The sequence below is a fragment of the Mytilus edulis genome, chromosome 4 (genome assembly GCF_963676685.1).
Source record: "Mytilus edulis chromosome 4, xbMytEdul2.2, whole genome shotgun sequence".
NCBI lineage: Eukaryota > Metazoa > Mollusca > Bivalvia > Mytilida > Mytilidae > Mytilus > Mytilus edulis.
This window is the reverse complement of record NC_092347.1, coordinates 5,028,179-5,056,111: the sequence shown is the minus strand read 5'-3', so window position 1 is coordinate 5,056,111 and position 27,933 is coordinate 5,028,179. Positions and strand designations below refer to the sequence as shown.

The window sequence follows — 27,933 nt, the reverse complement described above, 5'->3', positions numbered from 1 at the left end:
AACTTACAATCTTATGTTGTTATCTTTTGTGAAAAGTTTAAAGTATAAAATGTGATGTTTTAAATATGACCGATACACATGTATAGATGATATGATAAAAATAGCAATATCAACATTTCCCAGAAATCTTAATCTCAGAAAATGTTTAATACTTCTAGAGCATTATTTACAGATCAAATAATATACACATATCTATTTATAAAATGCATATATGGTTTACGGCAACATTATTATAGTATTAACAAAAATGGGAAACATGATTGGAAAAACCTAAAATTAAATGACAACATCAAAGGAAGGTAAATACAAAGGAAATAATTCAAAGACGAAACAAAAGGGATGTAAATAGATCTGATTAAAACTAGTAAGCTGGGAAATATTTGTGTCAGAGTTAAGGTCAATGTTTTGGTTTGATAAAAATTTTAACACATTCTTTAGTCTCTCTTCATATATAAAAGGTAAGCGTTATATTTCTGATTTGAATAAATCATACAACTAACACCAAAAAATAATAAATTATAGAAACAGCGTCACTAATCATTAGTAAAACAAAAGAAGAAATTTATGTTCACAAAAAAATTACATAACTTGCTATATCAACAACAAAAATGAATCAATGAGAGTTACATCCCTGATTTTTAACATGAGTGTTTTTTTATTTCCCCGAGCGCAATGCATATTTTAAAAAAAGTATGAAAAACGGATGACGCGAAACAATTGCAAAATAAACATCGTTAATAATATTAAAATAAGAAGATGTGTGTATGATTGCCAATGAGACAACCCTACTACTAGATACCAAAAGAGGGACGAAAGATACCAAAGGGACAGTCAAACTCATAAATCTAAAACAAACTGACAACGCCATGGCTAAAAATAAAAAAAACAAACAGAAAAACAATAGTACACACGACACAACATAGAAAACTAAAGAATAAACAACACGAACCCCACCAAAAACTAGGGGTGATCTCAGGTGCTCCGGAAGGGTAAGCAGATCCTGCTCCACATGTGGCACCCGTCATGTTGCTTAAGTGATTACAAATCCGGTAAATAGTCTAATTCGGTAGGTCATATTCATGAAAGGGAAGGGGATTGTAGTTACGACGTAAGGAACATATCCGATATCATTTGTGAAACGGTTATTCCATAACAGTCAACCAACTCGTGATGGCGTCCGTAAAATTTACGAAGGGATGATTTCAACTTCACCATTTGGAACTCTTGGTTTAATAGCTTCCTTGTGAGCAGCAAACCTCTATCAAGAAAATCATGATAGGAAATGCAAGCACGGGAATATCGTATCAATTGGGAGATATATACCCCGTATGCAGGTGCTGCTGGAATGTTGCTACTTAGAAATGGAAAGTTCACAATTGGAAAGCTAAAATCATCTCTTTTGTCGTAAAGTTTTGTTTTCAACCGACCATCATTGTCAATTTCTAGATGTAAGTCAAGATATGAAGCCGACTTAACTGTATCTGTAGTATCCTTTATCTCTAGTTCGATTGGATAGATGCGTTCCACATAGTCACCAAATTTTGAATTGTTTAGTGAAAGAACATCATCTATATAGCGGAAAGTAGAGTTAAAGGATATTGCTAACTTCTTATCTTTCTTCCTAAGAAGTTCCTGCATGAAGTCAGCCTCATAATAATAAAGAAACAAGTCGGCGAGTAGAGGGGCACAGTTTGTTCCCATTGGAATGCCGACAGTCTGTTGAAAAACACGTCCTCCGAACGTAACAAATATGTTGTCAATCAAGAAATCAAGCATCTTGATAATATCAGTTTCAGAGAATTTTTTGTTTGAATCAGAGTGATTCTTTACAAAGTAGGATTTATCCCTCCCTAAGACAAGATACTTGTATCTACGTTGGCCATTCTTTTTTATGAAGCAAAGTAATATCAACTCTTTCAATTTGTCTTTTAGTTTGGAATGTGGAATACTTGTGTACAGGGTAGAAAAGTCAAATGTTTTAATACTGTTACAAGATGAAAGAGAGTTAGATTGTATGTACTCTAAAAGATCTTTTGAATTTTTAAGTATCCACATCTGATTCACGCCACCTCTAGAATAGGCAGTTTCACAATACCTTTGAAGCCCGTCTTTGATTGCTGATAAAATAGATGTTAATAATTTAGAAAGAGGTTTCGTGGAGCACTTGGAAGACCCAGCAATATACCGTTGTTTGTAAGGACACTTATGTAGTTTAGGTATCCAATACAGTGATGGAAGATCCAGTTCTTCATCTTTGGTTGAAATTCCAAAGGAACATAGAACAGACCTATGATTATCCAGGATTTCCTCTTTGGTAAGTGTCGTGAGGGTATATGTTGAGTTACCAAGTGAATTGTCAATACCTAATTTGTTTATCAAGCAGTTGATGTAGTGACTTTTACACACAAAAACGATGTTATTTGGGGCTTTATCTGCAGGGACAACAACATATTTGTCATGGAGGTCGGATAGGTGTTTTGCAACATTTGGGTCTTTAAAGATTGACGTAGCATGGTTATTGATGGACCCATTCAGTTTCTTAATTCTGATTTGTATCAACGACCTCACTGCCTTAATCCATTCGGAAAGAGTGTCTACGTCTTCCTTCTCGCGCTTAGCCCATTGCCTGGCATAATCCTCGACTGAATCCATCAAAATTTTAAAGTTGTATTTCCAATTGATGGATTTAGGCTCACGATATTTGGGACCTTTCGATAACACATTTCGTAGAGAAGTGTTATTAACAATGTTAAGGTCACCGGTAATAACGTGGCCAGCAGGATTATATGTGAATTTGGAACTAGCACAAGTGCAATCAGGAGGTTTAGACTTGAAGTCATCAATATCGAGATCCTGCAAAACGCGTTTGTAATTGAAAATTTTAGTTGCAATAGGTTTGGTATAGGTATAAGAAATTATTGGTACAGACTGGTCTTTGAAATAAGGAGGTATTTTCGATTGCACTAATTTATGATGAAGGATATTGCCTAGGTTGACGCCATCGAGACCTTTGTTGGCAAAGGAAAGATTAAGAAAAGATCTTTTCTCTTTTTCATCTTTTCCAATGCGAACTGGCTTGAAAAGTCTGTGACTTGCAATATCCGAAATTATAGCTTCAAGTTTGTATTGGTTTGAATGAGGGTTTGTAACAGTGGATTCCAAACATAAATTGAACAGAGAATGAAGTTTCGAAAGGGGTAAATGATATTTACGTTATCAGTTCTAAGTCACTATACGGCCATCAACAATGGATAAAACTCATAACCAAGGCATTGCAATGACAAATGTAAAAACAAAATTCACACTGAAAAAAACAACATCCGGTTTGATGTATAAAAGAATAGACGAAAAGAAAATGTGATGAAAATCATCAAGAGACAATCACTGATTCACAAGTTCCCTGACTTGGAACAGGCACATACATGATGTGATGTTGGTACCCCTCACCCCGTACCCCTAACCTGGAACAATGGTGAAATATTACAACGTAAGAACAAACAATAAAAAATCAATTGAAAAGGACTTTATACATCTGATCGATACAAATCATTTAAAACTCTAGCAAAATCAAAGACACATAGAACAGATCTCAAAGTAATCTCGTGTCTAAGAATAGAATATCAATCAGTACGCATTTGATATGAAATGGATTTAGCGAAAAGATGTCCTTACCAGTCATAGAAAAACATTACCTTGTTCATGACAAAATATAACAAATCGAAAGTTTGTAGAACTGAGAATGTGCACATGTGTATAAAGTATTTGTAGTTGGGTTTAGTAATAACAAAATCAATATGTATACCGCCAAAAACAATACTCACATATTTCACTTCCAACTACTTAAAGTCATATGAAACCAGTGAGTGGTGAAAAATAATTTTTATCCAATTCTTGAACAAATGCGTTGTTCATGTCTGTGTCATTTTGGTCTTTTGTGGATAGTTGTCTCATTAGCAATCATACCACATCTTCTTTTTTTATATATATCATAAACTTAGAACTCTATGCACGATTTTGTCATTTTTACGCAAATATATCGTATAATCGTCAATTTGTTTTCTCTCTGTCTGTTATGATTTAACAAATATGGCTGCTCATTTAATGCCGTGTTTTAAAGCCGAAGTTTACCAATTGTCACCTTATAGTAAACAAATAACAAAAAGCATGGGTATTGAGCAAGTGTTTAACATGAACAATCAGATTATTGTTTATTTTAATGACAGATCCATGCGTATTGCGATCACCGGAATTTTTAAGAGAAGGGTTATGCTCAGGTCACTATGCATACGGAAAATATGTCGGCGAATTGCTTCCTGGAAGCAAGCAATTAAAAATCAGTAAACTTCTTCTAAATGTTGACAAATTAAAGAATTTTCCTCAGAAAAAAGTATATGTACATAAGTTGTATAATAAAAACTATCCATTTAGTTTTAAAAAAACATATGCATGATTTTTTTTAATTTGAGGTTTCTTATGACTTTATTCAACATCATAAATTTTTTCTCGTCTGATAGGAGAAAATGGATGTGGAAAATCGGCTAAAAGACGAGGTTAGTCTGTTTCTACTTTTGTATTCTCATTGATTAGATTCAGAAACAAAAAAGCCACGGGATAAGACAATAACAATCAAAACCAAGGAGTAAACAAAGACTCACAAAACCAAAGGACATTTACATCAACAGTTATAAATAATAATTAAGAAACAGCACGAACTCCACTAAAAACCGGGAGTGAAATCAGGTGCTCCGGAAGGGTATGATATATCTCCCAATTACATTGTTTATGATGATATATATATATTGACTTCAACAATGAAACAGCATTCACCTATACCAATGTATAACATTTCAGACCAGCGCTTTAACAAAGTAACATACCAACTGGATAAAAGAAATACATTTTAACTGTTCATATAACTTTTAAAAGTATTCGAAAAACAGTAAGGTTTTTCTTTCCAATGTGATAGATGCCTTTAGTCATGTTTGAAACTTTTTATATTATTTCTCTGTGTTATTTAGACAAAACGTCGTCTGGCCTTATAAACATTGTATTGGCAAATAGTACAATAATGGCCCGTAGAAAAGGTGAATATCCACAATTGTCAACACGAGGAGGTTATTTCATTGATGGCGCAGCCCGAAGTGAAATAAATTTTAAGGGTTGACAATTTTGGATATTCATCGCTTCTAAGGGGCCACAATTGTTTTATTATACCGAACTAACAGTGGAAAGGCCTTTTGACATGTTTGAATCATTGAAAACACACTAACCTTATTTTAGTAACAAACACAAGTTGACGACAATGACGTTCGAAAACACATTTGTGTCACAGCTACATTTGTGGAAGTTCTTGTATGTACAACAAAGGTAGAATATTTTGGTAAAATATTGATGGCCTTTAAAATGACCGTTTATAAGAGATACCAATAGCAATAGATGCATGTCAAACGTATTATTTCCTCTTCTTTCAGTGGACATTCTGTAACGTGAATGTGTTGAATTTTTGTGTATTTACATCTGTGACGTCATTTTCATTGGAGATTACTCGTGTACAAATCAAGGAACTCAAAAAGTTATTCGCCGGTGAATAATAGGGTTATTCAATTCTGGTGTGAATTTTTAGGATTATTCGTCCTTCTTTGTAATTGAATGAACATTAACTGAATTATTCCATGTCACGTGATAACGTATTGCCCAATAGAATTGTTTATAATATATGTAAGGTATAATAACAGCAATCTATGCGGTGAAAGAATCTGTAATTTATGTGGTTTCAATTTTTGTTTCTTTTTAAGGTTATTGTTTTGGAACAGACCGTCCGTGCATTGAATAAAACTCAAACAGAAATATTGTGTCGTATCACATCGAATCGGTGATTATCTTATATTCAGCATTAGTTTAACAAATATGTTTGTTGAGATACAATATCTATTGCATATTGGAATTCAGTTCAGCAACATAATTAGTATATTTCCTTCATTTTGAATGTATTCACTGTTATAATAAAGCCAACGATGGTGCTTTTTAGACTTTTCAGTTGAACTTTAAAAAGAGATTCGCCATCTAACGTTTTAAGCTTATTGTAATTTCCTATTTCCTTAATTTAATTATGTGTAAAAGGATCATAAACTGCAAGTTTTTCTTTGAAGTTTTAAAGGTATAACCTTCTGAAAAAGTTCTATTGTGTATTTTAATTCTGAGTAATGTTTTAGGGAGGCTTGGTCGTTAAACTCAGCTGCTGCTTCGAATAAAATTCAACGTAAGTACATTTATAAATAAATGATTGAATAGCAGGGTTTTTTCATGCATACTTTTCCCCCATGACAGCTATTCTAACGGTTACTGCAATTGTTTGTTCAGGATTATTGATCATTTTGTGTTTTAACTGTTATCTGAGTCTTCAGTGTAGAAATGCATTTGAAACATAAATGTATTTTATGTTTTAGAGCTTGAAAAACATGTTCAAAATATAGAAACGCAAATTCTTGAAGACACGAGCATGTTAGACAAAGTAACCAATCAGATAACCAACTTGTTGAAGAGAAATGGTGGATTAAAAGTCCTTGCAGACAATCTCCAAAGTAATGCTATTTTTGAAGGAGTCATTTGTGAAAAGACTTATATCTTTCCAAGCGCGTCACAAACCAATATTACACACCAACAATGCACATCAATTGCTCTAGGAAACACGGAATCAAGTACAAATGTTATGAATGAAATATTATCATCACCAAGTGAATTCACAGTCGAAGAGGATAATGAATTTATGGCGGACAAAGAATTGAGTACCATTAGTACATCACATGATCTGCATGATAAGGATGATAAAGCAGTTATTCAAAGGGATACACTCATTGAAAAGGACAACCAATTTAATAAGCTTTCAACTGAAAGTTTATTTTATAAGAGTGATGGCGAAAAGCAGATTACACAAGTTATTCAAACCAGGACAAAGATACGGGAAAACGGGTATAAAAGTAATTCTATGGAATTACCACATGACAACCGTGTAAATTATCACAGTAAACATGAGTGTTTCGAAGGAACAGCTATTAATAACATTCTAAATATTGACCTTGAGAAAGAAGAATTCATTCCGCCAAATATTAAACCAGAAGAAATGTCACTTTTTACACAAGAACGGTTAGTATTATATGACACATACCCATAAATTCTAATATGTGCCGTCAAGTTTTAGATAATACAACGGATTTGATTCTATCATAATGTTTGGACCTGTACCAACTAATGTTACATCACTATGTTACATTTTGTGCCAGCATATGTCATAAACATTTCTGAAAAAAGTTCTGATAGGTTATTCACATAAATATCTTCTTGTCAGGTTTGTTAGACAGCGTCTAGAAACATCTACGCAGATGGAATAATAATTTAACCTATGATGATTTCCGTCTGACGTAAGAGAGAAAAAAATATCATGGTCCACTTTTTTACTCTACATTTGTGGTTTACGTCTCTTTCCATAGTTAGAAAAGATAAATTTATTGGATTCAAATTCTTAGCTGTACAGACAAGTCGTCATACATTTGTATTGTCTTACTAGCTCTACTGTATAACAACATTCTGTAAATCTGAGTATGTGTGAGAACGGAATTAATTAAAAAAAAAAATATGTAATTTTGCTGATACTTAGTGGAAGTTATAAGAATAATTATTACATTCTTTAAAGTCAATAATATTGATAGTAAAAATTATAAAAGTCCTAATAAATATACATATGATTATTTCGATATCTGTAGGTTTAGAACACCAAGACGACGGAGAAGAAGATCACAAGAGGAGGAGAATAGTGTTTGTAGTATGTTAAATGCACAGAGTAGTACCTATCTTATGTATACAAAACGTCAAATTTTGATATGTATAATACATAGAGTAAAGAATGATGAAATAGTGAAATTGATGATCATAATTTCTTCAAATCTCAATGATATTGATACACAAGAATGATTGGTGGTCGTTAAAATCCAAAAAGGATATTTCACAACGATTAAAATAAAATGGATAGTATTTCATAGTGAACATTAAATTATGATGAATTGTTTGCATGTTAATTTAGAAGTGATGACCGCTAAATGATCCTCTATTCAAAAAAGATACTTCCTTGATCGTTGTTTGCGACAGGGACTGACTAGCCGTATAAGACTTGTCAAATTTCAATGATTCAGGAACATAGATATAAATAAAAATAGTAATATTTATAAGTCTAATATTTTTAGAACTTCTTGATGTTGATCAACCGAGGACAATAAGAGAATGGCTACAGTATACCAATCAGATGAGAGCTCATGGTAAGTATTTACATTTTATAAATGTCATGAAAAAAATGCTTCATTTATTGTTTATCCAAATCTTGGCATTAGAAGATGAGGTATGAGACAACTCTCCATCCCAATCATAATATGTAAAAGTAAACCGTTATACCACACACTACTTTATATAAGCATATGGCCATTTACTCATCGACATTTAAATGCAAATGGGGAAGAACAAATCAGTCGCTCAAGAGGAAGATTAGATTTGACTTAAGACATAATTATTTGTATTACTCTGTCATCCTATATACCAAGTTTGCAATTTAGTACGCCTGACAGTTGTATCGTCTGCAAAAGACTCACCAGTGGTAATCAAATATAAATATATATAAATAATATAGTTGAAAAGGCCAATACTTAACAACGCTTATATAGATATAGGAAGATGTGGTATGAATGCCGATGAGACAACTCACCATCCAAGTTACCATTTATAAAAGTAAACCATTATAGGTCTTCAAGACGGAGTTTTGGCTCACACATAACAGCAAGCTATAAAGGGCCCCAAAAATTACTTGTGTTAAACCATTCAAACGTGAAAACCAACGGTCTAATCTAAGACTTAATTGAATAACTTGTATCAATACTATTGTTTCCAGCTTCAGCTAGAATGATATCAGGAGCAGTAAAACTTGGAGGATCGCAAGATGTTATTCTTGTGTTAGATACATCAAAACGTATGACAGAATATTTCCAAAGATTGAAATCTGCCGCATTACAGTACGTGTATGGTAAGTGTACGAAAAGCATGTTTTATGTATCAGCAGGTATAAAACATAGTTATTGCGTTTATGTTCACGTTTGTGATCGGCACTTAATAAAAAGTATTGTTGCACATGTACAAGCAGATGTTTGTGAAACACAGTGAAATTGGAATAAAGGATGTACACGAAACTAAAAAAAAGTTAATATATTATTAAAGGTATACAATTGCAAATTACTAGAGTACCTAGAGAACGTTTATATTTTTTCACTGATATAAAAAAAAAGACGATGTGGTATGATTACCAATGACACAACTATCAACAAGGGACCGAATCACATAGACATTAACAACTGCAGGTCACTGCATGGCATTCAACAATGATCAAAGCCCATACGGCATAGTCAGTTATAAGAGGCCCCGTGACAAATGTGAAACAATTCAAACGAGAAAACTAACGGCCGCATTTCTGTACAAAAATAATTGATGAAACAAAATATGTAACACAGCAAAAAACGACAACCTATGAATTACAGGCTCCTGACTTGGGACAGGCACCTACATACAAAATCGAGAGGGATTAAACATGTATGCGGGATCCTAATAACCCCTAACCTGGTACAATGGTTTAACAATACAACATAAGAACGAACTATAAAAATCAGTTGAAAAAGGCTTAACTCATCAGATTGATACAAATAGACATACATCTAACAAAAAACACAGTGGCCGGGTACTTTCTACATCCAACTACAAGAAGATACCAAGCACAGATCTGAGAGTATAACTATTAACTGACAGCAAGTTCAAAGCCATTAACAACTAATACAAATACTATGCATCTTATTCGATCACACCTTCGTTGAATATTTTGTAGGCATCAAGCAACAAAGTGAATGTACAGAAATGGATAATGGAATTGGTCTTGCATCTTTTGGACGACAAACCAGACTTATCCAAGAGGCAACTAATGATTATGATTTGATTATAGAACTAATAGGTAATGTGATATAATGAGCAGGGTAGATAAGCGACCATTCCTCAAAAGTCTAGCATATACTTCATTACAATTTTTTTTCCTCTTGTGATTTGAGAGTAACGATTTTAAAAACTGCTGCACAGAAATGGAACGTTGTCAATAGGGAAGCTGAAATCATCCTAAATATTTTCAACTGACCCTGATTGTCAATTTCTAGTTGTAATTAGAGAAATGAGGCAGACGCAAATGTGTTTCCTTTATTTCAAGTTCGATGAAATAGTTGTGTTAAAAGACTCATAATATATGCACTCTTTATTCGTTAGCAAATATATAAGTGTATTTGGAACAGTAGTAGTAAGGTTTGCCAAATATCTTTTTTTCAATATACTTTAATGACTTATTTATTATTAGGAAAACTAACACCAGATGGAGATGCTCCTGTCATTGGAGGACTTCTAATGGGTTTAGCTGGTGTTGTGTCATGTATGTACTCAAACTTAATAAAAATGTAACACTGTCCATCCCCCCAAACGTGTCCGTTTCCTCCATTCGTGTCTGTTTCGGCCAAACATGTCTTTAAAATTTCAAATCGTCCATAGGGGTTCATGTTTATATCCACTAAACGTGTCTGATTATTGTTATTCGCCAAACCGTTCAACTTTAAGACATCTGGACCGTCTCAAAACTTTTAGCACTAGTTTGTCCTGAGTGACGTCCATATAAAGTTAACGGCAATTCAGTATTCTAAAGGACACGACTGAAGATGTCGGGTTTCGATTGCATCCTATAAAAAGTTTGAAGCCGTATTCAAAAGATGTAGATGCTGAAGTATGTTAGCACAATTACTGGAAATTAAAAAAGGAACAGAATTGACAGAAAAAAAATCCAAAATCATATTAATTAACATAAATCTTTAATGTTGATGAAATGACAGGGTCGGCATCTTCTGTTAAGGAAGAATAAAAATTAAGTTAGAAATATTGCATTTCAATCTGATCGATGTAACAATCAGGGAGTGAAAATGCACCAACAGTGGGATAAATCGTCTGTTGGAAAAGGCAATAATATAAAGCATTGCAGAGTTGAAAACCTAAAGAGAATTAAAAGAAAAAAAATAACAGTTAACTTTGACTTAGAAATTATCAATCTCAGCTTAATCACAAATATTTAAATTACGAACCACTCTGGCTTCTACACTAATTATACCACCAGGCATATCATTTAAATGAAAACAACACCAAACCACTCTGGCTTCTACACTAATTATAACACCAGGCATTACCTATAATATTCAACCATTGCCATGTGAGTGTTTTAATAAATTTCACAAGATAGGCATGAAGTTTAAGCTTGGAAAGTCTTTAAATCTAAATCTTAATCAAACAAAACCGTATATTAATAATGTAATGTTCAACTCAACGAATAATAGAATGGCTAAAGTACAATCGTTATTTGTTTAAACTCAAACAGTCAACACTAGTACATATATAACCAAAGGACACATTTCTTTCTTTCGTTAACAAAAAGGTAGATTAGGCAACTCCCATGATACAGTAGTACAAGCGCATATGATTGTGTTCACAAATGGATCTTCAGTTCAAGATATACCTCAAGAAGATGATGATGACAATACCATTTCCTTCCGATCTGTTCGAGTATGTATAGATAAGATAATTGTTTAATCCATTGTTTATCTTATGCCGACGTTCGGTAAGAACGTAAAAATAAGAAGAAATGGCATGAGTCCCAACGAGCTCGAGACAGCTCTCTATCTAAGTCACAATGTATCAAAAGTTCACAATTATAAGTCGAAGTACGTCCTTTAACACGGAGCCTTGCATCTCACCGGAAGCAATCTAAAGGACTAAAAAAATGTATAATGGAAAACAATTCAAAAATGAAAACCAACGTTCTAATCTATATATATAAAAAAGAAAAACATATGATGTGTTTTTCTTTTCTTTCGCTAAATATAGTTGTTTGATTATTATTCAGTTAGCTCATGCGTATGAAAGTAGGTTCATATATATTTTTTTTTATCAAAATTGAACATGATTTCTTTTGAGCTGAAATACCATTTTGTTTAATGCAAACAATGATGCTTTCAAATGTTTAGTTCTTTTTTTTTTAAAGTATGAAGATTTGAATTCAATTCTATTACAAACCACAAAATGAATTATGAATAATTTAAAATTTATACAAATTTTTAGCCTCTTGTATTTGGTAAATATACAGTTTTTCGTGTGAAAAAAAAATCAGATGAAGAGTGTTAGGTTACGTGATGATGGTGTGTTCGGAAAGGGTATCCAGTGAGTTACCATTAGGAAATATTAAATTCGGTTTTCATATTTGGGGTAACATATAAGGAGAATCGTGTACAAATATATATATATATGCACGTATATCTTACTCTTTAAACTACAGATTACTATTTTAACTAAATGATCGCATTTTGAATATAATCATAAATTGCCTTATAAATTGAACTCCTCTTTACTCAAGTATCTTAAAGTATACTCGATAGCAAAAACCAACAAGCCGCAAATGTTATCAGCAAACCAAAATATACGAATCAGTGAACATTATTGATAGTTCCATCGACTTCCTATATGAGATTTTCAAAAAGGGACAATTTTGACCTTTAACCTAAAGAAGTTAAGATAAAGAGAAAACGTTTGAATCATACAAATAATCACGAACTGATTCACAATATAAGATATACAAAAAACCAGAAAATTTAATTGTTAGTTAACTCAACCCGAGGAATAATTTTCTTTATATGAAATGATATTTTCTCCGCTTTACTGACTATAACCTTGATAAAGAAACAAGAAGCGGAGAGGCTGTAATCAGCAAGTATTATAAAAAAGCAAGAACTCTTAGAATAATAACAATTTAGGGAATATCGTATTTATAATGACTTTACAGTTCTTATGGAACTGTTTCAAACCTGAACACATTCTTTGTCAGTGTGTGACAGTAGACTAGTACGGTTGCTAATAGTTTTAATGAAAAATATACAAGTTCTGGTAGTCTTTAACTCAATTATTTAATTCATTGTTTGATTTTACACATTCTTTTAGGTAAAACCGGACATCAATGGTCTAATAGACATAATAGCTTCCACATCTACAAAGATATTCTATGTACCTGTCGGAGGAAACCAGCATAACATCGTTTGTATAATATTCACTCTTGTTACTTATTCAAAGAAAAATGGTGTATACGACACAAAAAACAGTATGATACTTTGTGTTTTAAGAATATACGGAGCATGAGATTTAACTTTTTTTTTTTTTTTATAAACAAAATTGCGTGTTAAATCTTTCATTATGTTTTCAGATTTTGGAACAGGCTATGAGAAAAACAAACGGGAAAATTATACAAGACAATGAAATTGGTAGATTGACTATGATGACCCAAGTTATGGTATGTTGATAAATTAGATATACTTTCCGTCAGTATGATATTGTTTTATTATATGTCATTATGATATCTATATTATGAATTAGAAAATACGTTGAACCAGAAACGTCAAAATTATTCAATCGCGTAGTGGAATGAACTATTTGTGGATTCTTTTAAATTCTATATAACTTTTGGACTATCTCAAATATTGGTCTAGTTCTGAAATTAATTCTTACATACTTTTGATTTTTTAACCTTGTATGCTTACATTGCCCATGTGAAATTTTAAAATTGTTTGTATAAACATTGAATGACGTATATAATTTTCTAGCGTTAGACACGCGAATCAATGAATGTGTTTGTAGATAGATGTTTTTGTGTTCTGTTTAAAAGAGGGACGAAAGATACCAGAGGGACAGTCAAACTCATAAATCGAAAATAAACTGACAACGCCATGGCTAAAAATGAAGAGGACAAACAGACAAACAATAGTACACATGACACAACATAGAAAAATAAAAAAATAAACAACACGAACCCCACCAAAAACTATGGGTGATCTCAGGTGCTCCGGAAGGGTAAACAGATCCTGGTCCACATGTGGCAACCGTCGAGTTGCTTAAGAGATAACAAATCCGGTAAATAGTCTAATTCGGTAGGTCACATTTATGAAAGGGAAGGGGATTGTAGTTACGACGTAAGGAACATATCCGATATCATTTGTTAAACGGTTATTCCATAACGGTCAACCAACTCGTGATGGCGTCCGTAAAATTTACGAAGAGATGATTTCAACTTCACCAATTGTTCTTTTTAAAATTGTTACACGATGCTGACTGCTGTACCCATATTAATACTGTATTAATTATTATGTCTGTTTAGTTCACGCATCATTGTAAATGAAACGGAATTTGATGAGACTGTCAACATAGTGAGAGGTTTAGCGCTATAAAAGCAGGTTTAAGCCACCATTTTCTATATTTGAAAATGCCGGTACCAAATCAGGAATATGACGGTTCTTGTCCATTTGTTTTTGTTGTGTTTTGTCATTTGATTTTGCCATGTGATTATGGACTTTCCGATTGGATTTTCCCCTGAGCTCAGGATTTTTTGTGATTTTACTTTTTTCCATCATAATGCCAATAAGAGTTCCTCAAAATATTCATGAACACGAAGCTGACTTTTAAGATATCAAAAATGTTAGTAAATTCTAGTATTTATTTAGACTTTACAACTTTAATCGGTAAGAGTTGTCAAATTCATGTTCACTGACAAGCATGTGCAATTGTGTTTCTCCATTTTTCTTAATCTACTCGCTTTCATTTTATGAACTCCACATTATGAAAAGACTCAATACCTGTATAAGAAAATTGTTTTTGATTGACTGATTCAGTCATTGAAATTATTCTTCCACAGGCTTTACTTGTTTCACTTTTCAACGTTATCGTTCTGTTCTTTTTTAACTGAATGCACTTAGCGCATGTGTACACGTGCTAAAGCTAAGTTTCAAAATAGGTCGCAAGAAAACGGATTCAAATAAAGTTTTATAATTGAATCCCATGCTTTTAAAACAATAGGGATTTCCCCCAGTTATTATGCAGTTCTATACAGATTATGACATTATTGAATCAACAGAACTGTTAATAGTAACTGTTATTTAATTTTAAAATATTTCGCTTTTTGAAATATTATATTGTGAAAAAACATGTTTAGATTTTTGTTCAAAAAGAAAGCAAAGTAACACACATTTTGCTGATTATTTTAACCAAATCATGATTGATCCTGAAATAACTACTGTTCATGTTCTTCATATTTCTTTCTGTTTAGAAATATTCAATATTTGACTTTATTGGGGTTATTGAACATTCCGGATGATTGTTTATTTCAATCGAAAATACCTCCTTATTTCAAAGACCAGTCTGTACCAATCATTTCTTATACCTATACCTTTACCAAACCTATTGCAACTAAAATTTTCAATTACAAACACGTTTTGCAGGATCTCAGTATTGACGACTTCATGTCTAAACCTCCTGACTGCACTTGTGCTAGTTCCCAATTCACATATAATCCGGCTGGCCACATTATTATCGGTAACCTCAACATTGTTAATAACACTTCCCTACGAAATGTGTTATCGAAAGGTCCAAAACATCGTGAGCCAAAATCCATTACTTGGAAATACAACTTTAAAATTTTGATGGATTCAGTCGAGGATTATGCCAGGCAATGGGCTAAGGGTGAGAAGGAAGACGTAAACACCGAATGGATTAAGGCAGTGAGTTCGTTGATACAAATCAGAATTAAGAAATTGAATGTGTCTATCAAAGCCCATGCTACGTCAATCTTTAAATACCCTAATGTTTCAAAACACTTATCCTACCTTCATGACAAATATGTTGTTGTCCCCGCAGATAAAGCCCCAAACAACATCGTGTTTGTGTGTAAAACTCATTACATTAACTGCTTGATAAACGAATTAGGTATTGACAATTCAATTGGAAACCCAACATATACCCTCACAACACTTACCAAAGAGGAAATGCTGGATAATCATAGCTCTGTTCTATGTTCCTTTGGAATTTCAACCAAAGATGATTAACTGGATCTTCTATCACTGTATTGGATACCTAAACTGCATAAGTGTCCTTACAAACAACGGTATATTGCTGGGTCTTCCAAGTGCTCCACGAATACTCTTTCTAAATTATCAACATCTATTTTATCAGCAATCAAAGACGGCCTTCAAAGTTATTGTGAAACTGCCTATTCTAGAGGTGGCGTGTATCAGATGTGGATACTTAAAAATTCCAAAGATCTTTTAGAGTACATACAATCTAACTCTCTTTCATCTTGTAATAGTATTAAAACATTTGACTTTTCTACACTTTATTCAAGTATTCCACATTCCAAACTAAAAGACGAATTGAAAGAGCTGGTATTGCTTTGTTTTATAAAAAAAGAATGGCCAACGAAGATACAAGTATCTTGTCTTGGGAAGGGATAAATCCTACTTTGTAAAGGATCACTCTGATTCAAACAAAAAATTCTCTGAAACTGACATTATCAATAACATTAACGGTATAAATTTTCCTGCACCAGATGTGCATTTCGACAATACATGTCTCTTCAGTGATGCTCGTGGCCAAAATATTTGAAATCCAAAGCTTATATAAAAGATGAAGAGCTATAATCCAAAAGGTCCATAAAGTATAGCCAAATCCGTGAAAGGAATCAGAGCTTTGCATGAGGAGATACATTCCTTAATTTATAAAAAGTTCCAACATTTTTAATAACACAAAAAATCCGTATGTTCATGCCAGTACCGAAGTACTGGCTACTGGGCTGGGGATACCCTCGGGGACTAACAGTCCATCAGCAGAGGCATCAGCCTAGTGGTAGTAATAACATTAACGGTATCAATTTTCTTGCACCAGATGAGCATTTCAGATGCTTGATTTCTTGATTGACAACATATTTGTTATGTTCGGAGGACGTGTTTTTTAACAGACTATCGGCATTCCAATGGGAACGAATTGTGCCCCTCTTCTTGCCGACTTGTTTACTTATCATTATGAGGCTGTCTTCATACAGTAACTTCTTAGGGAGAAAGATCAGAAGTAAACAATATCCTTTAACTCTACTTTCCGCTATATAGATGATGTTCTTTCACTAAATAATTCAAAATTTTGTGACTATGTCGAACGCATCTATACCATTGAACTAGAGATAAAAGATACAACAGATACAGTTAAGTCGGCCTCATATCTTGACTTACATGAGGGTCGATTGAGAACAAAACTTTACGACAAAAGACATGATTTCAGCTTTCCAATTGTGAATTTTCCATTTCTAAGTAGCAACATTCCAGCAGCACCTGCATACGCTGTATATATCTCCCAATCGATACGATATTCTCGTCCTTGCATTTCCTATCATGATTTTCTTGATAGAGGGTTGTTGCTCACAAGGAAGCTATTAAATCAAGAGTTCCAAATGGTGAAGTTGAAATCATCTCTTCGTAAATTTTACGGACGCCATCACGAGTTGGTTGACTGTTATGGAATAACCGTTTCACAATTGTTATCGGATATGTTCCTTACGTCATAACTACAATCTCCTTCCCTTTCATAAATGTGACCTACCGTATTAGACTATTTACCGGATTTGATATCTCATAAGCAACACGATGGGTGACACATGTGGAGCAGGATCTGCTTACCCTCCCGGAGCACCTGAGATCACCCCTAGTTTTTGGTGGGGTTCGTGTTGTTTATTCTTTAGTTTTCTATGTTGTGTCATGTGTACTATTGTTTGTCTGTTTGTCCTTTCTATTTTTAGCCATGGCGTTGTCAGTTTATTTTCGATTTATGAGTTTGACTCTCTTGTATCTTTCGTCCCTCTTTTAAGTAATATTACGCTTTTGGATTTTTCTTAACATGGAAAAACATGTTTAAATTTTTGTTAAGCACTAGACAGTTCTTTTTTATTTACATATAATATGCTGAAAACGATTTTGCCCTGTTTGTACAAGTATTACAGTTTTCAAAACGGGTTTACAGCTGACGATTTCATCTTCTAAGCTTTTTAATAGAATAAAGTTTGATAAAAGAAATATATTCCGGAAAATATGATGTGTTTTGTATCTAGTTAAAAACAACAGATTAATCCGTTGTCAAAAAGGAATTGTGACCTTCGAAAGGTACATTAAACTTACGAAAGCAATACTGTGGATTCATTAATTTTTGTTAATTACCAATATTTGTAGATTTTGTGTGTACAATAGAAACACGAATTTAAATTTTCAATTACAAGTTTTTCTAAGGAAATATATGCAGACTTTGCCAAAACAACGAAATTATATATTAACAAAAAAGTTAGTATTCGTCAATCCACAAAAATTGGTACTCACGAAAATAAAAAAATCCACAGTAACACTCCGTTCAACATTATACGAGAAATATTCCTTCTTGCGAAAAAAGATAACAGGCTAAAAGAAAATTCTAGGGATGATATTCCCATGAACATATATAAACTAATTCGTTTCAAATTTCACAAACATAAAATTCACCATTACCTCGCAAAAACGTGAAATGACTTTGCATGAGCAGGTTAGGCAAATATAAAAATGGTAATTACGTAGCCTTCGCTGTATTTGACAAAACCGTTCAGAATGGTCAATTTCGTACTTGAGTTGATCAGTTTTACCCTATCCTGTTCTAGCGTCCCTGGTTATGTTTTTGTAGATGAAACATGCGTCTGTCGGACAATATTTTTATCCTGGTATCTCTAATGATTTTATTTGATAACTTGTATGTAAAAACAATTCTCCACCGACCATACAAATCCTATTTTAAGTCGATTTAATAAACATGCAAAAGAGTAGAAATGATGAAATTGCTATCAAAACAAAGTGTTCTTTTAACTTTGCTGTGTATATTCAATTAGTCTTTTATTGTTACAGTTATTGGCAATCAACATAGCATCAGAAATTAGATACTCAAACAACAAAAGCAGAGAGGTTATCAGGAGAAAAATGAAAGAAAGATCAAATTATGATGATATACATGTAAGACACACAAACAGGCATCCTCATGCGATCTGTTTAATTGAACCTTATTTTGGAGCAGACATTATCTAACTCTCAACGGTCTAGACCTCATATACATCAATATCGAAGTTTTTTTTATGAATGAATTATATATATTATAAATGAATAACACTGGCTGACTAGATGTATATTTCCTTTATCAATGACGTTAACAATGCGTTTTTCTCATCATACCTTCCACAAAATACAATGTATACAGTTATGGAAATCAAGTCATTCTAAGATTGGACAAAGGAAACAAACATAGTGCACGCAAAATAAACTAAGGTAAAATCAACGAATTTTGATTTCATGGTTGTCCTTCATCTCAAATCCAAAAATTACTAAAGGACTTCAATACGTTTTCTTCAACATGCCCATAACACCTGTTTGAGATTACTTTTTTTTAATATGTTTTAGAAAATAACGATACTGAACATCAATGCATTGAAGCACAAGTTTTGTATATTCAAACAAAATTTGTAAAGACAAGTTAACAATCATTTAGTACCCTAAAATAATAATGAAAATATGCCAATATCTGAGTCTGCATAAAAGTGAATTGAGTATGTTGTTTTATTTGCATTCTGTTCGTGTACCATTGTTTATTTTGAAAATATTTTCAGTTCGCTATAATGAAAAACACAAAAAAGTGTAAAAAAGACACAGGAAAGGTTCCAAATAGAAATCAAGATGAAAGAATAGATAGTTATGTAATCAAAAGGCATAGAGTCACATGGTGCAAATCATATGAATTAAGTACCTAGTAGGATTTTGCCATGTGTATTACCGAAACATACCGAATTTGCTATGTTCAAAACTATAATATTTGAAGGCAAATCTTGCATATTCATCAAATACCTATTCAATATTCATATGGATCATATTGTGCACTTTAAAAAAATGAAATTCAATATCTTTAATTATTTTTGTCGCAGTTATCACATATATGTGATCTTTGATTTAAATGATATTAAAGGGGAAAAAATGGGATCAATGTATCCATAAAGATAATTAAGCATCTAAAGTTATAAACACAATATATTTTTCAGAATGACTGTCTAGATATGGTTCAAGATTTTATCAACCCCTTAAGGTTTGAAAACATGCGAGGGAATTATGTGGAATTAAGGTGTAATACACTTCACCTAGGAGATAGAGTAAGACGTGGTCCTGATTGGGCTTATGATGATCAAGATTTGGGTCTTGCAGGAACTGTTATTGGACAAGATTTTAGTGGTACGTCATGTTAAAAGAGGATGGAGAAACAAAAATGCAATAGAAATGTATTCATTCGAAGAAAAACAAACAACACAATTGTTAATATAGACAAAGGAATAAAAGGCAAACACACATTAATTCATTTCAAACCCAAGATAGACCAATGTAAACCACACACTATACCAATCTATGAAATCAGGAACCCCAAGAATACTGACCCATTTTAAACCTGCCATGATCATATGTTGCTCACGGCGAGTTGAAATAGTGTGATAAGTCCACAATCGGAAAAAATAAAGTGGTATTGTAAATAGTCGTGATATTTATATAACTGGCAGCTGAATTATAATGACATCCGTTAAAAAGGTCAAATTGATTACTTCAACTGACTACAAATTGTAGTAGCAACATGAAATTAACATTAAGAGAAAAGGTTGTTGAAGTTAGCCTGCTAAAACATTTTGTAAATTTACATTGGAAGATGAATTTCTTGTGAGCACATGACGAATGCTATTTTATTTTCGAATTCACAGATTCAAAATATTTTACGTATTCTTGCACATATATTTTCTCTAATCCTGGTACAGTTAAGCTTACGTATGGACATTGATCATATCGATGAATACTCCACATACCATTTTATTTTTATTTGACCTAATTATACACAAGCCTGCTAACATTTTCAATTTATATTCAACGATTTGAATGACAGGAGAACTTTTTTTTTTAGATATTATGCTACGATAATCATTTAACAAAGATACTAATAGTACCGAAGCTGAAAAAGTCTTCAGATAAAAAATAAAAGAAAAAACATGAACAAGTAAATATAAACTATCCAATTTTATCTGTTTCCTAATCCTTTTCATAAAAGTACTTTTCAGCAATTGATTATTCGATTCTTCTTTTCCTCTAAATGTTGTAAAATATTTTTATTCTCAAATTTTCTTATTAAGACTGGATTTGGGTAGAATGGGACCATGGAAACAGACTGACATATCTCTATGATGAGAAAATGGATACATATCAAATTCGAAAAGTAGATGAAGCAAGAATACTTGTTAATGAGTTGATAGCAGTCGGTTGTAGAGTTGTCAGAGGTAAAGTTAGAATTTCAGTGATATCAATGCAAATATATATAGGATTGCATTATAAAGCAAAACGAAAGATACCAACTACAGTGCGAAGGACACATGTATATTAAGATAAACGTAATCTGGAACACAATGCAACTCCTTTTTAAAACTTGAGATTGATGATTTCGACTGTAGACATCACCAAACTGGAAATAATTTGTACAATACAAATCCTATTAAACTAATATTCTAAGAGAAAGTTTTTCATGCATGATCAATAAATAAATCTTCTTTGCTTTTTGTGATTAACTTAAATCTCCCTAGCTGTTCCTGGGACAACTACGCATGTTCAATGTATATTTCATATTCAATACCACACAGGTCAAGATTGGAAGTATGACGACTTTGACGGAGGTGAAAGTTCATTAGGGACTGTACTTCAAGTGAGAATTGAAGGCAAAGTTGTAGTAAGTGTTATCTGTTAGTGTATATAGTTTTTACGTTCAGGGGAGACTTTTACTAATATGTATTTTAGCATTTAAGGAGGAAATAAAAACCTTATATTCGTTTTATATGTTTTTTTTAATTTTTAACTTAGAATTTGCACACATAAAAAAGGCAAAAGAAATAAAACTTGAAAATCGTTCAAGAATATGTCAGTTAAAGCGAACTTGAACTGGTGATAGCTTAACAAATATTTTACCTCATCATCGTAGTAAAAGTGGCGTCAAAGTATGTGTAATCGACGTTAGCAGTAACAGCATAAGATGGAAAATTTAAAGGGACACTAGCTGTCAAATTCATGTTCATCGATTGGCTCGAATTTTCATATTTGATTTATAACCATGTAAACATTGATCCAAATTATAAAAAGTATAATCTAAACAATTTTTAGGACATGGACTCGATAATATGTAACTTCATTTCGTGTGTATTTTAGTTTAGACGTCATTTAATTAACTTTCGAGTTGACCGCCGAAGACCTCCAATGATCATATAAGCAATATACACATAAATATAGATATAAATATATAACTCGTGCAATTGGATTTTGCTAGGTTTGTTTAATTTCATATAATAGATTATAAATATATTTGTTAATCATCGTTTCTATCTGTATAAGGATGTTGTTTAATGGATCGAATCAGTCAATCAAATTATATATCTTTCTTTCACTTTCAATGTTGACGTTTTTTTCCTATAATTAACTTGACACACATAATTTATGTGTTATCGATTTCTAGCTTAGAGGTTAAAATGAAGTTCCTATGAATACGGAATTAATGAAGTCGAAGTATTCACTCGCAAGTGAATAGTTCATCATCAATATTTATTAGCCTGTTTTAACAAAGTTGAACCAGACTGGCTGCTAAAAGCGAATTATTATTTCACTTTCAGTAAAGATTGAACAAAACAAAATCATATTTTATATATTTTATAATATCATAGTTTGTCTCCCTTTAAAGTGTCTTTTCCGAACTTCACTTGTAAACTATCATGTAATTAGGAGATCTTCTTTTGATCCGTAATTGGGTTGTAATTGTTTTCCTACGAATGGCATGTGAAAGGTAAGCTGATATAGCTCGGTGGAAGTCGGACTTCGTTAAATGATTCGAACCACTAAAAACTATTTATTCATAAAAGTATCAGAAAGTTTTAAAGGGATGTTCAAACACAATAAGTTGCAATAACTTGTTTCCCAATCCACTATAAATAAATACGTTTAAACTAAACACAAAAGTTGAAGACAAACTGATAACGTAATTTTGAAAACAAAACAAAAACGAGAAAAAAAAACAAGCAACAGACTACAAAACAAAACAAAGAAACAAGAAAAGACTAAACGACACATTGTATGAACTTGTTTATTTACTCTTGACCTTAAGTATTTATCACTAATAATTTTATTAACTATGTATTTGCATTCAGGTATCGCAGATCAACTTTATTCATTCATAGTGTGTTAATTTACGTTTTTTGATTGAGTTGAGCCTTCCAATTGATATTTTATCGTGTGTTTTTCTATGTTGTGATATTATACTATTGTTTCATAAAAAGAGAGAAGGTGTGGTACCATTAAAACGTTAAATCGCGCTGCATATGTTTGCACCTGTTCTAAGTCAGGAATCTGATGTACAGTAGTTTTCGTAATTTATACGTGTTTCTCGTTTCTCGTTTTTTTATATAGATTAGACCGTTGGTCTTACCGTTTGAATGGTTTTACATTAGTAATTTTGGGGTCCTTTATAGCTTGCTGATCATTGTGAGCCAAGGCTCTGTGTTGAAGGCAGTACGTTGACCTATAATGATTTACTTTTATAAATTGTTATTCGAATGGAGAGTTGTCTCATTGGCATCTTCCTATATCTACAAACCCAATATAAGGACTATTGACGTAACTAGATCTACTATGTGAATTTTAAGCAAAAAAGAGGGAAACCGGCATAATCTTTTGGCATCCGACTATCGCTGATTTTAATTTATATCGAGAACAAGTTCTGCGTGAAAATCATTGTGGATCATGAATATGGTTAAAAAGTTGTCGCCAAAATACGATCGATAAAACCCTAAATAAAATTGTTGAATTGAATGTGTATAACACAACTAAAATTTTGTATTCTTTCTAATTTGTAAAGGTAAGATGGGATGGGACAAATAAAGGCATATTTAAAATTGGACATGATGGCCTTTTTGAAGTATGTGTATGGTAAGTAATGAACGAACTATTCACAGAGTTTATAAGTTATAGACATTGATTTCTATATTTTAATAAATAATAATAAATACAATTGAAACATAAAATTAAATAACAGTAATAAAACACAAACTATTTTACAGCATCTTCAATATTTGAAGAAAATGATTTATAATACGAATATTTGTTTTCTTCCCAAAATCTAGAGGTCACGTATTTTTAAAGTTGCTTTTCTGAATAATACTAATAAGATTACACTTCACAGTCCATTTGTGTTTTTATCAAAATGATTTTGATACTATCTTTCTCTTTCCATCATCCAACTTTTTTCAGTGATAACTTTACGAACAATGATAGGACAATTGGACACATGAAGCCAAAAAATCATAGTCATATTGGACAACAGAATCACCACAATTTGAACACAACAAATGAGGATGACCCATTGGACTATGTTATCCCTATATACTCCGATACAACAGGTAAGAAAATAAAAGTTCTGATTTATAATCACTATGATGCAAAGGTAAACATTCAATCTGCTACATTGCTTATCCTTATTGCTTTATTATCAAGCATGTGCTTACTCATAAAAAAAAACAGGTTTCAAATTTTATGTTTACATATGAAATCAGGTTTATTTCTAGCGGAAAATAATTAAAAATTTTCTAAACATGCTTTTTATATTTGCATTGCAGACGTTATGTCTCGATCAATTTCAAAACCGCCTTCCTTGCGCATCAAAATCATAAATTGAGTTAGGCCTGAAAACCCCATAAACAAAAATATTGAAATCTGCTGATAATGAAAGCCTGACTCTTTACATTTGAATATGAACTGCTGTACTTCCGAGGTGATTTTATACAGCAACAACAAACACAATATTTTCATAATTAACTATTGTATTTTAATTTCTTAACAGTAAGTGCCATATGGGAGTATAAGAAGGGCTCACAGTGGACACAATACCCATCCGAAATTAATACCAAAATTGAGAAAGCTTACCAAAGGAAACCAACAGAAAAAATCGTCTTTGAAATGAATTATACAACGTAAATCTTAACTAGAATTTTTAAGTGATAAATCAGTATTCGAAATATAGTCATACTGTAAAAAGAAGCGGTTGTTCCTTCTCGTGGAATCACATTTCTAGTTTTCTATAGCCATAGATTATTGACACATATAAAGTTACACAAGTTACGTTATAGATTATTGTAAAAATATAATTAAAAATTCCAAAGAAGTTTCAACTTTGTTTTTACATTTTGGAAGCCGTTTAATCAAAATAAGTCATCAATTATCAATGTTTCTTTAATTTGTATATGGAATTGACATCTATGGCTATTAGTGTGGCATTAATTTTGTGTAGAATTGATCGGAAGGGCCATTTAGGGGTTCGCTTTACGCCAGTCTTTTTCAGAGATAATTTTTTTTAATTTTCAAAATCGTATTTGATTTATAATATCCTTAACCCACGAAGATATGAAAAACACGTATAACCCATTTAAGTAATCACAAATTAAGGAAAACAATCATTATGCAACAGGAAAGACATGGTTTAATTTTCAATTATTGAATAAAACAATTTCCTCTACGAAACACGTATAAAGGCTGGTTTAACCCGAGGAATAAAAAAATGAAATATGTGACCATATGTTTCAATAAAAATAAAATCGAGAAATGAATATAACGTTTTACTGAGCATTTAGAAATTTCCATAAACAGGATTTACTTCATATGCCCTGAAAGCGTTCGCATATAAATACTAACTCATGTACATAAGGCACAAGATAGCTTTTGATGAGTCTACACTGTAATATGTCACAGATAAAAAATTCCTATAAGGGCTTTAATTGTCTAGTTTCTCATGTCAATATGTTTGAAAACTCATGTCTTCATTTGCACTTTATAAGATAGTATCATCTTTTTAATGATACACCTGTAAGCTTAACAGTTGGATCGACATGTATTAATCAGTATACATTTAATTGTAGGTGCATAATCGATTTTCAAAGAATGATACAAGAAACCCCACAAAAGAAGACAGAAATCCCAGTGAGAAGAAAAGGTAAGTTTTATACGAACTAACAACAAAATAAGTGTAGATATTGCTATATTTTCTATTGGCCATGGTTGTGTCTTTCCTTTTTAATCTGATTTTTCTAATTCCCCTTTGTAACCTTTTTGTTGTTTTTCTGTATATACTGTGAATAAACATATTAACAGTAACTGAACTTCATAGTTAAAACATATGTCCTACCACTTCATTGTACTATAATAAAGATAATAAAGTGATGTGGTACAATTGCCAATGACACAAAAAGATTTAAAGTCAATATGCGGCCTTCAACAATGAGATAAACCCTTTCATAGTCATCTATAACAGGCCCTGACATAATAATTGTGAAAATAGGGGCACATTAGTCAACATTGTGTAATAATCTTTATCACTATAAAAACGAAGAAACATGTCAACAAAGAAAAACGGGCAACTTAATGGCCTAATCAATAGAGTGTTAAGCTACGTCAACTAATCACAAATATATTAAATTGCAAATACAGGTATAACTAAAGTGTTTATAGAATAATAAATAAATGGTCAAATAACAAAAAACTTTTCTGTATATGCCGAATATCGCGTTTGTATTTTACAAACTAAAAGCAAGGGAAAAAAATTGCTTTAATACGTCAATAACAACAAAATTACAAGTATAATTCAGTTAATTGTAGATTAAAGTAAATGCATTCATTATATAAGTCCAGATTTTGTCTTTAAGCGTGTCAGGTGAAGGTCAATCCATGAAAGCCTTTCGAATGCATGTATCGGGATATTATATTACTTCAATGTTTTTCTTTGAAAGGTTTTTATACCCTAAAGTATTAGTAAGGTTTTTAGTTTATTTGTCCATTTGTGATGGAAGGAAAATATTTTGCATTTTTTCTTTTATTTTCAGATTGAAGTTCTACTTTATGAATGACAACAAACCTTCTTTTATTCTGGGGTTAAAACAGTATTGTCTAAAACATAGTTTATTTTCAATTAACTACATCATATATATGATACAGTGCATTTGTGTAATCGGGAATTTTGCACAGTCCCTGTGTTTTGCAAGATTTTGAATAAACATTGAATCATTAATGACATTTGATTAATTTTTTCTTAATTCTAGTGGTTACGTATGTGTTATCATGACTAAATGTTTTATAATAATTGAACCACATCAAGGACATATATCAGTTTACGTAGCGACAACTCATTAAGTTATTTATGGCATCTCCGAATGCCAAACATCAGCAGATTTTTCGTTAGACAATATTATGTTGATGCCCAATACGAAACGGTAATGTTTAATGGTGAATTGTTTAAGTTGTTCTGCAGCAAAAGGTTTTTCAATGACCCTACCTTTGGAATTTTCTATGTGTTTACATTGTGAATTAGCTGGCGTATCTTACATAAAAGATTTCCAACAACTTTGATTATTACATTCTAGACCCTTTGCCGATTTTATTGATTTAAAAAGTGCAACTGAAAAAAGACAAAATAACTGTTATTCTTCTTCGGATGCATAATAAAAAGAAGTAATGCACAAGAGCTCGGAGAAATCAACAAAACAGAAATAAAATAAAATTCCGCGAAAGTCTATTATTTTTTTGGCGCATTTAAGTCATTTCAAAACATGACGTCATACAAATGAAACCGCTACAGTTGAAAGTTTTCTGTTACGTGAACCACCGAAATTTGTATGATATTGTATAAAAACTGATTTTTGAGGTAGGTTTTGTTTTATTTTCTATTCTATTGCATTATTTGCATATCGACTAATTTCAGCTAGTCAACATGGCGACTCCTTCGTTACGAAATGGCAATTTTGGATTTGACGGAAGCTTACGAGAAAATCATGTAAATTAAAAATGGCAAATGTTGGGT

The 27,933-nt window shown here is 32.1% G+C and overlaps 2 protein-coding genes across 8 annotated transcripts in view; both read left to right on the top strand.

The window, feature by feature from the left end:
* LOC139518784 (uncharacterized) overlaps window positions 1-27,933 on the top strand; it is a 310,064-nt gene that overhangs the window by 152,416 nt on the left and 129,715 nt on the right. The gene's annotated exons all lie outside the window — the stretch shown is intronic.
* LOC139518787 (uncharacterized) lies at window positions 143-27,933 on the top strand. 4 transcript variants are annotated; one of them, XM_071310346.1, is made up of 22 exons: window positions 143-299; window positions 4,467-4,550; window positions 5,796-5,872; window positions 6,213-6,259; window positions 6,447-7,143; window positions 7,761-7,819; window positions 8,238-8,309; window positions 8,933-9,064; window positions 9,914-10,036; window positions 10,427-10,502; window positions 11,547-11,670; window positions 13,099-13,191; window positions 13,358-13,444; window positions 18,888-18,992; window positions 20,066-20,252; window positions 21,191-21,334; window positions 21,692-21,777; window positions 23,947-24,017; window positions 24,339-24,487; window positions 24,928-25,057; window positions 26,000-26,073; window positions 26,960-27,933. In XM_071310346.1, exons 2-22 carry the CDS (start codon window positions 4,521-4,523, stop codon window positions 26,962-26,964), a joined length of 2,568 nt encoding a protein of 855 aa, XP_071166447.1. In that variant the 5' UTR covers window positions 143-299; window positions 4,467-4,520; the 3' UTR covers window positions 26,965-27,933. The 4 variants fall into 4 exon arrangements, with proteins under 4 accessions (XP_071166447.1, XP_071166444.1, XP_071166446.1 ...); XM_071310343.1 differs by having other exon boundaries at window positions 283-458; window positions 4,515-4,550; XM_071310345.1 differs by lacking the exon at window positions 143-299 and adding an exon at window positions 302-458.

Excerpts from the sequence above, each read along its gene's own strand:
- LOC139518787 (XM_071310346.1), top strand. The coding sequence starts at position 4,521 with ATGGATGTGGAAAATCGGCTAAAAGACGAG. Across the intron at positions 9,065-9,913 it reads CGCATTACAGTACGTGTATG|GCATCAAGCAACAAAGTGAA; the intron begins GTAAGTGTACGA and ends AATATTTTGTAG. Across the intron at positions 21,335-21,691 it reads CGGTTGTAGAGTTGTCAGAG|GTCAAGATTGGAAGTATGAC; the intron begins GTAAAGTTAGAA and ends AATACCACACAG.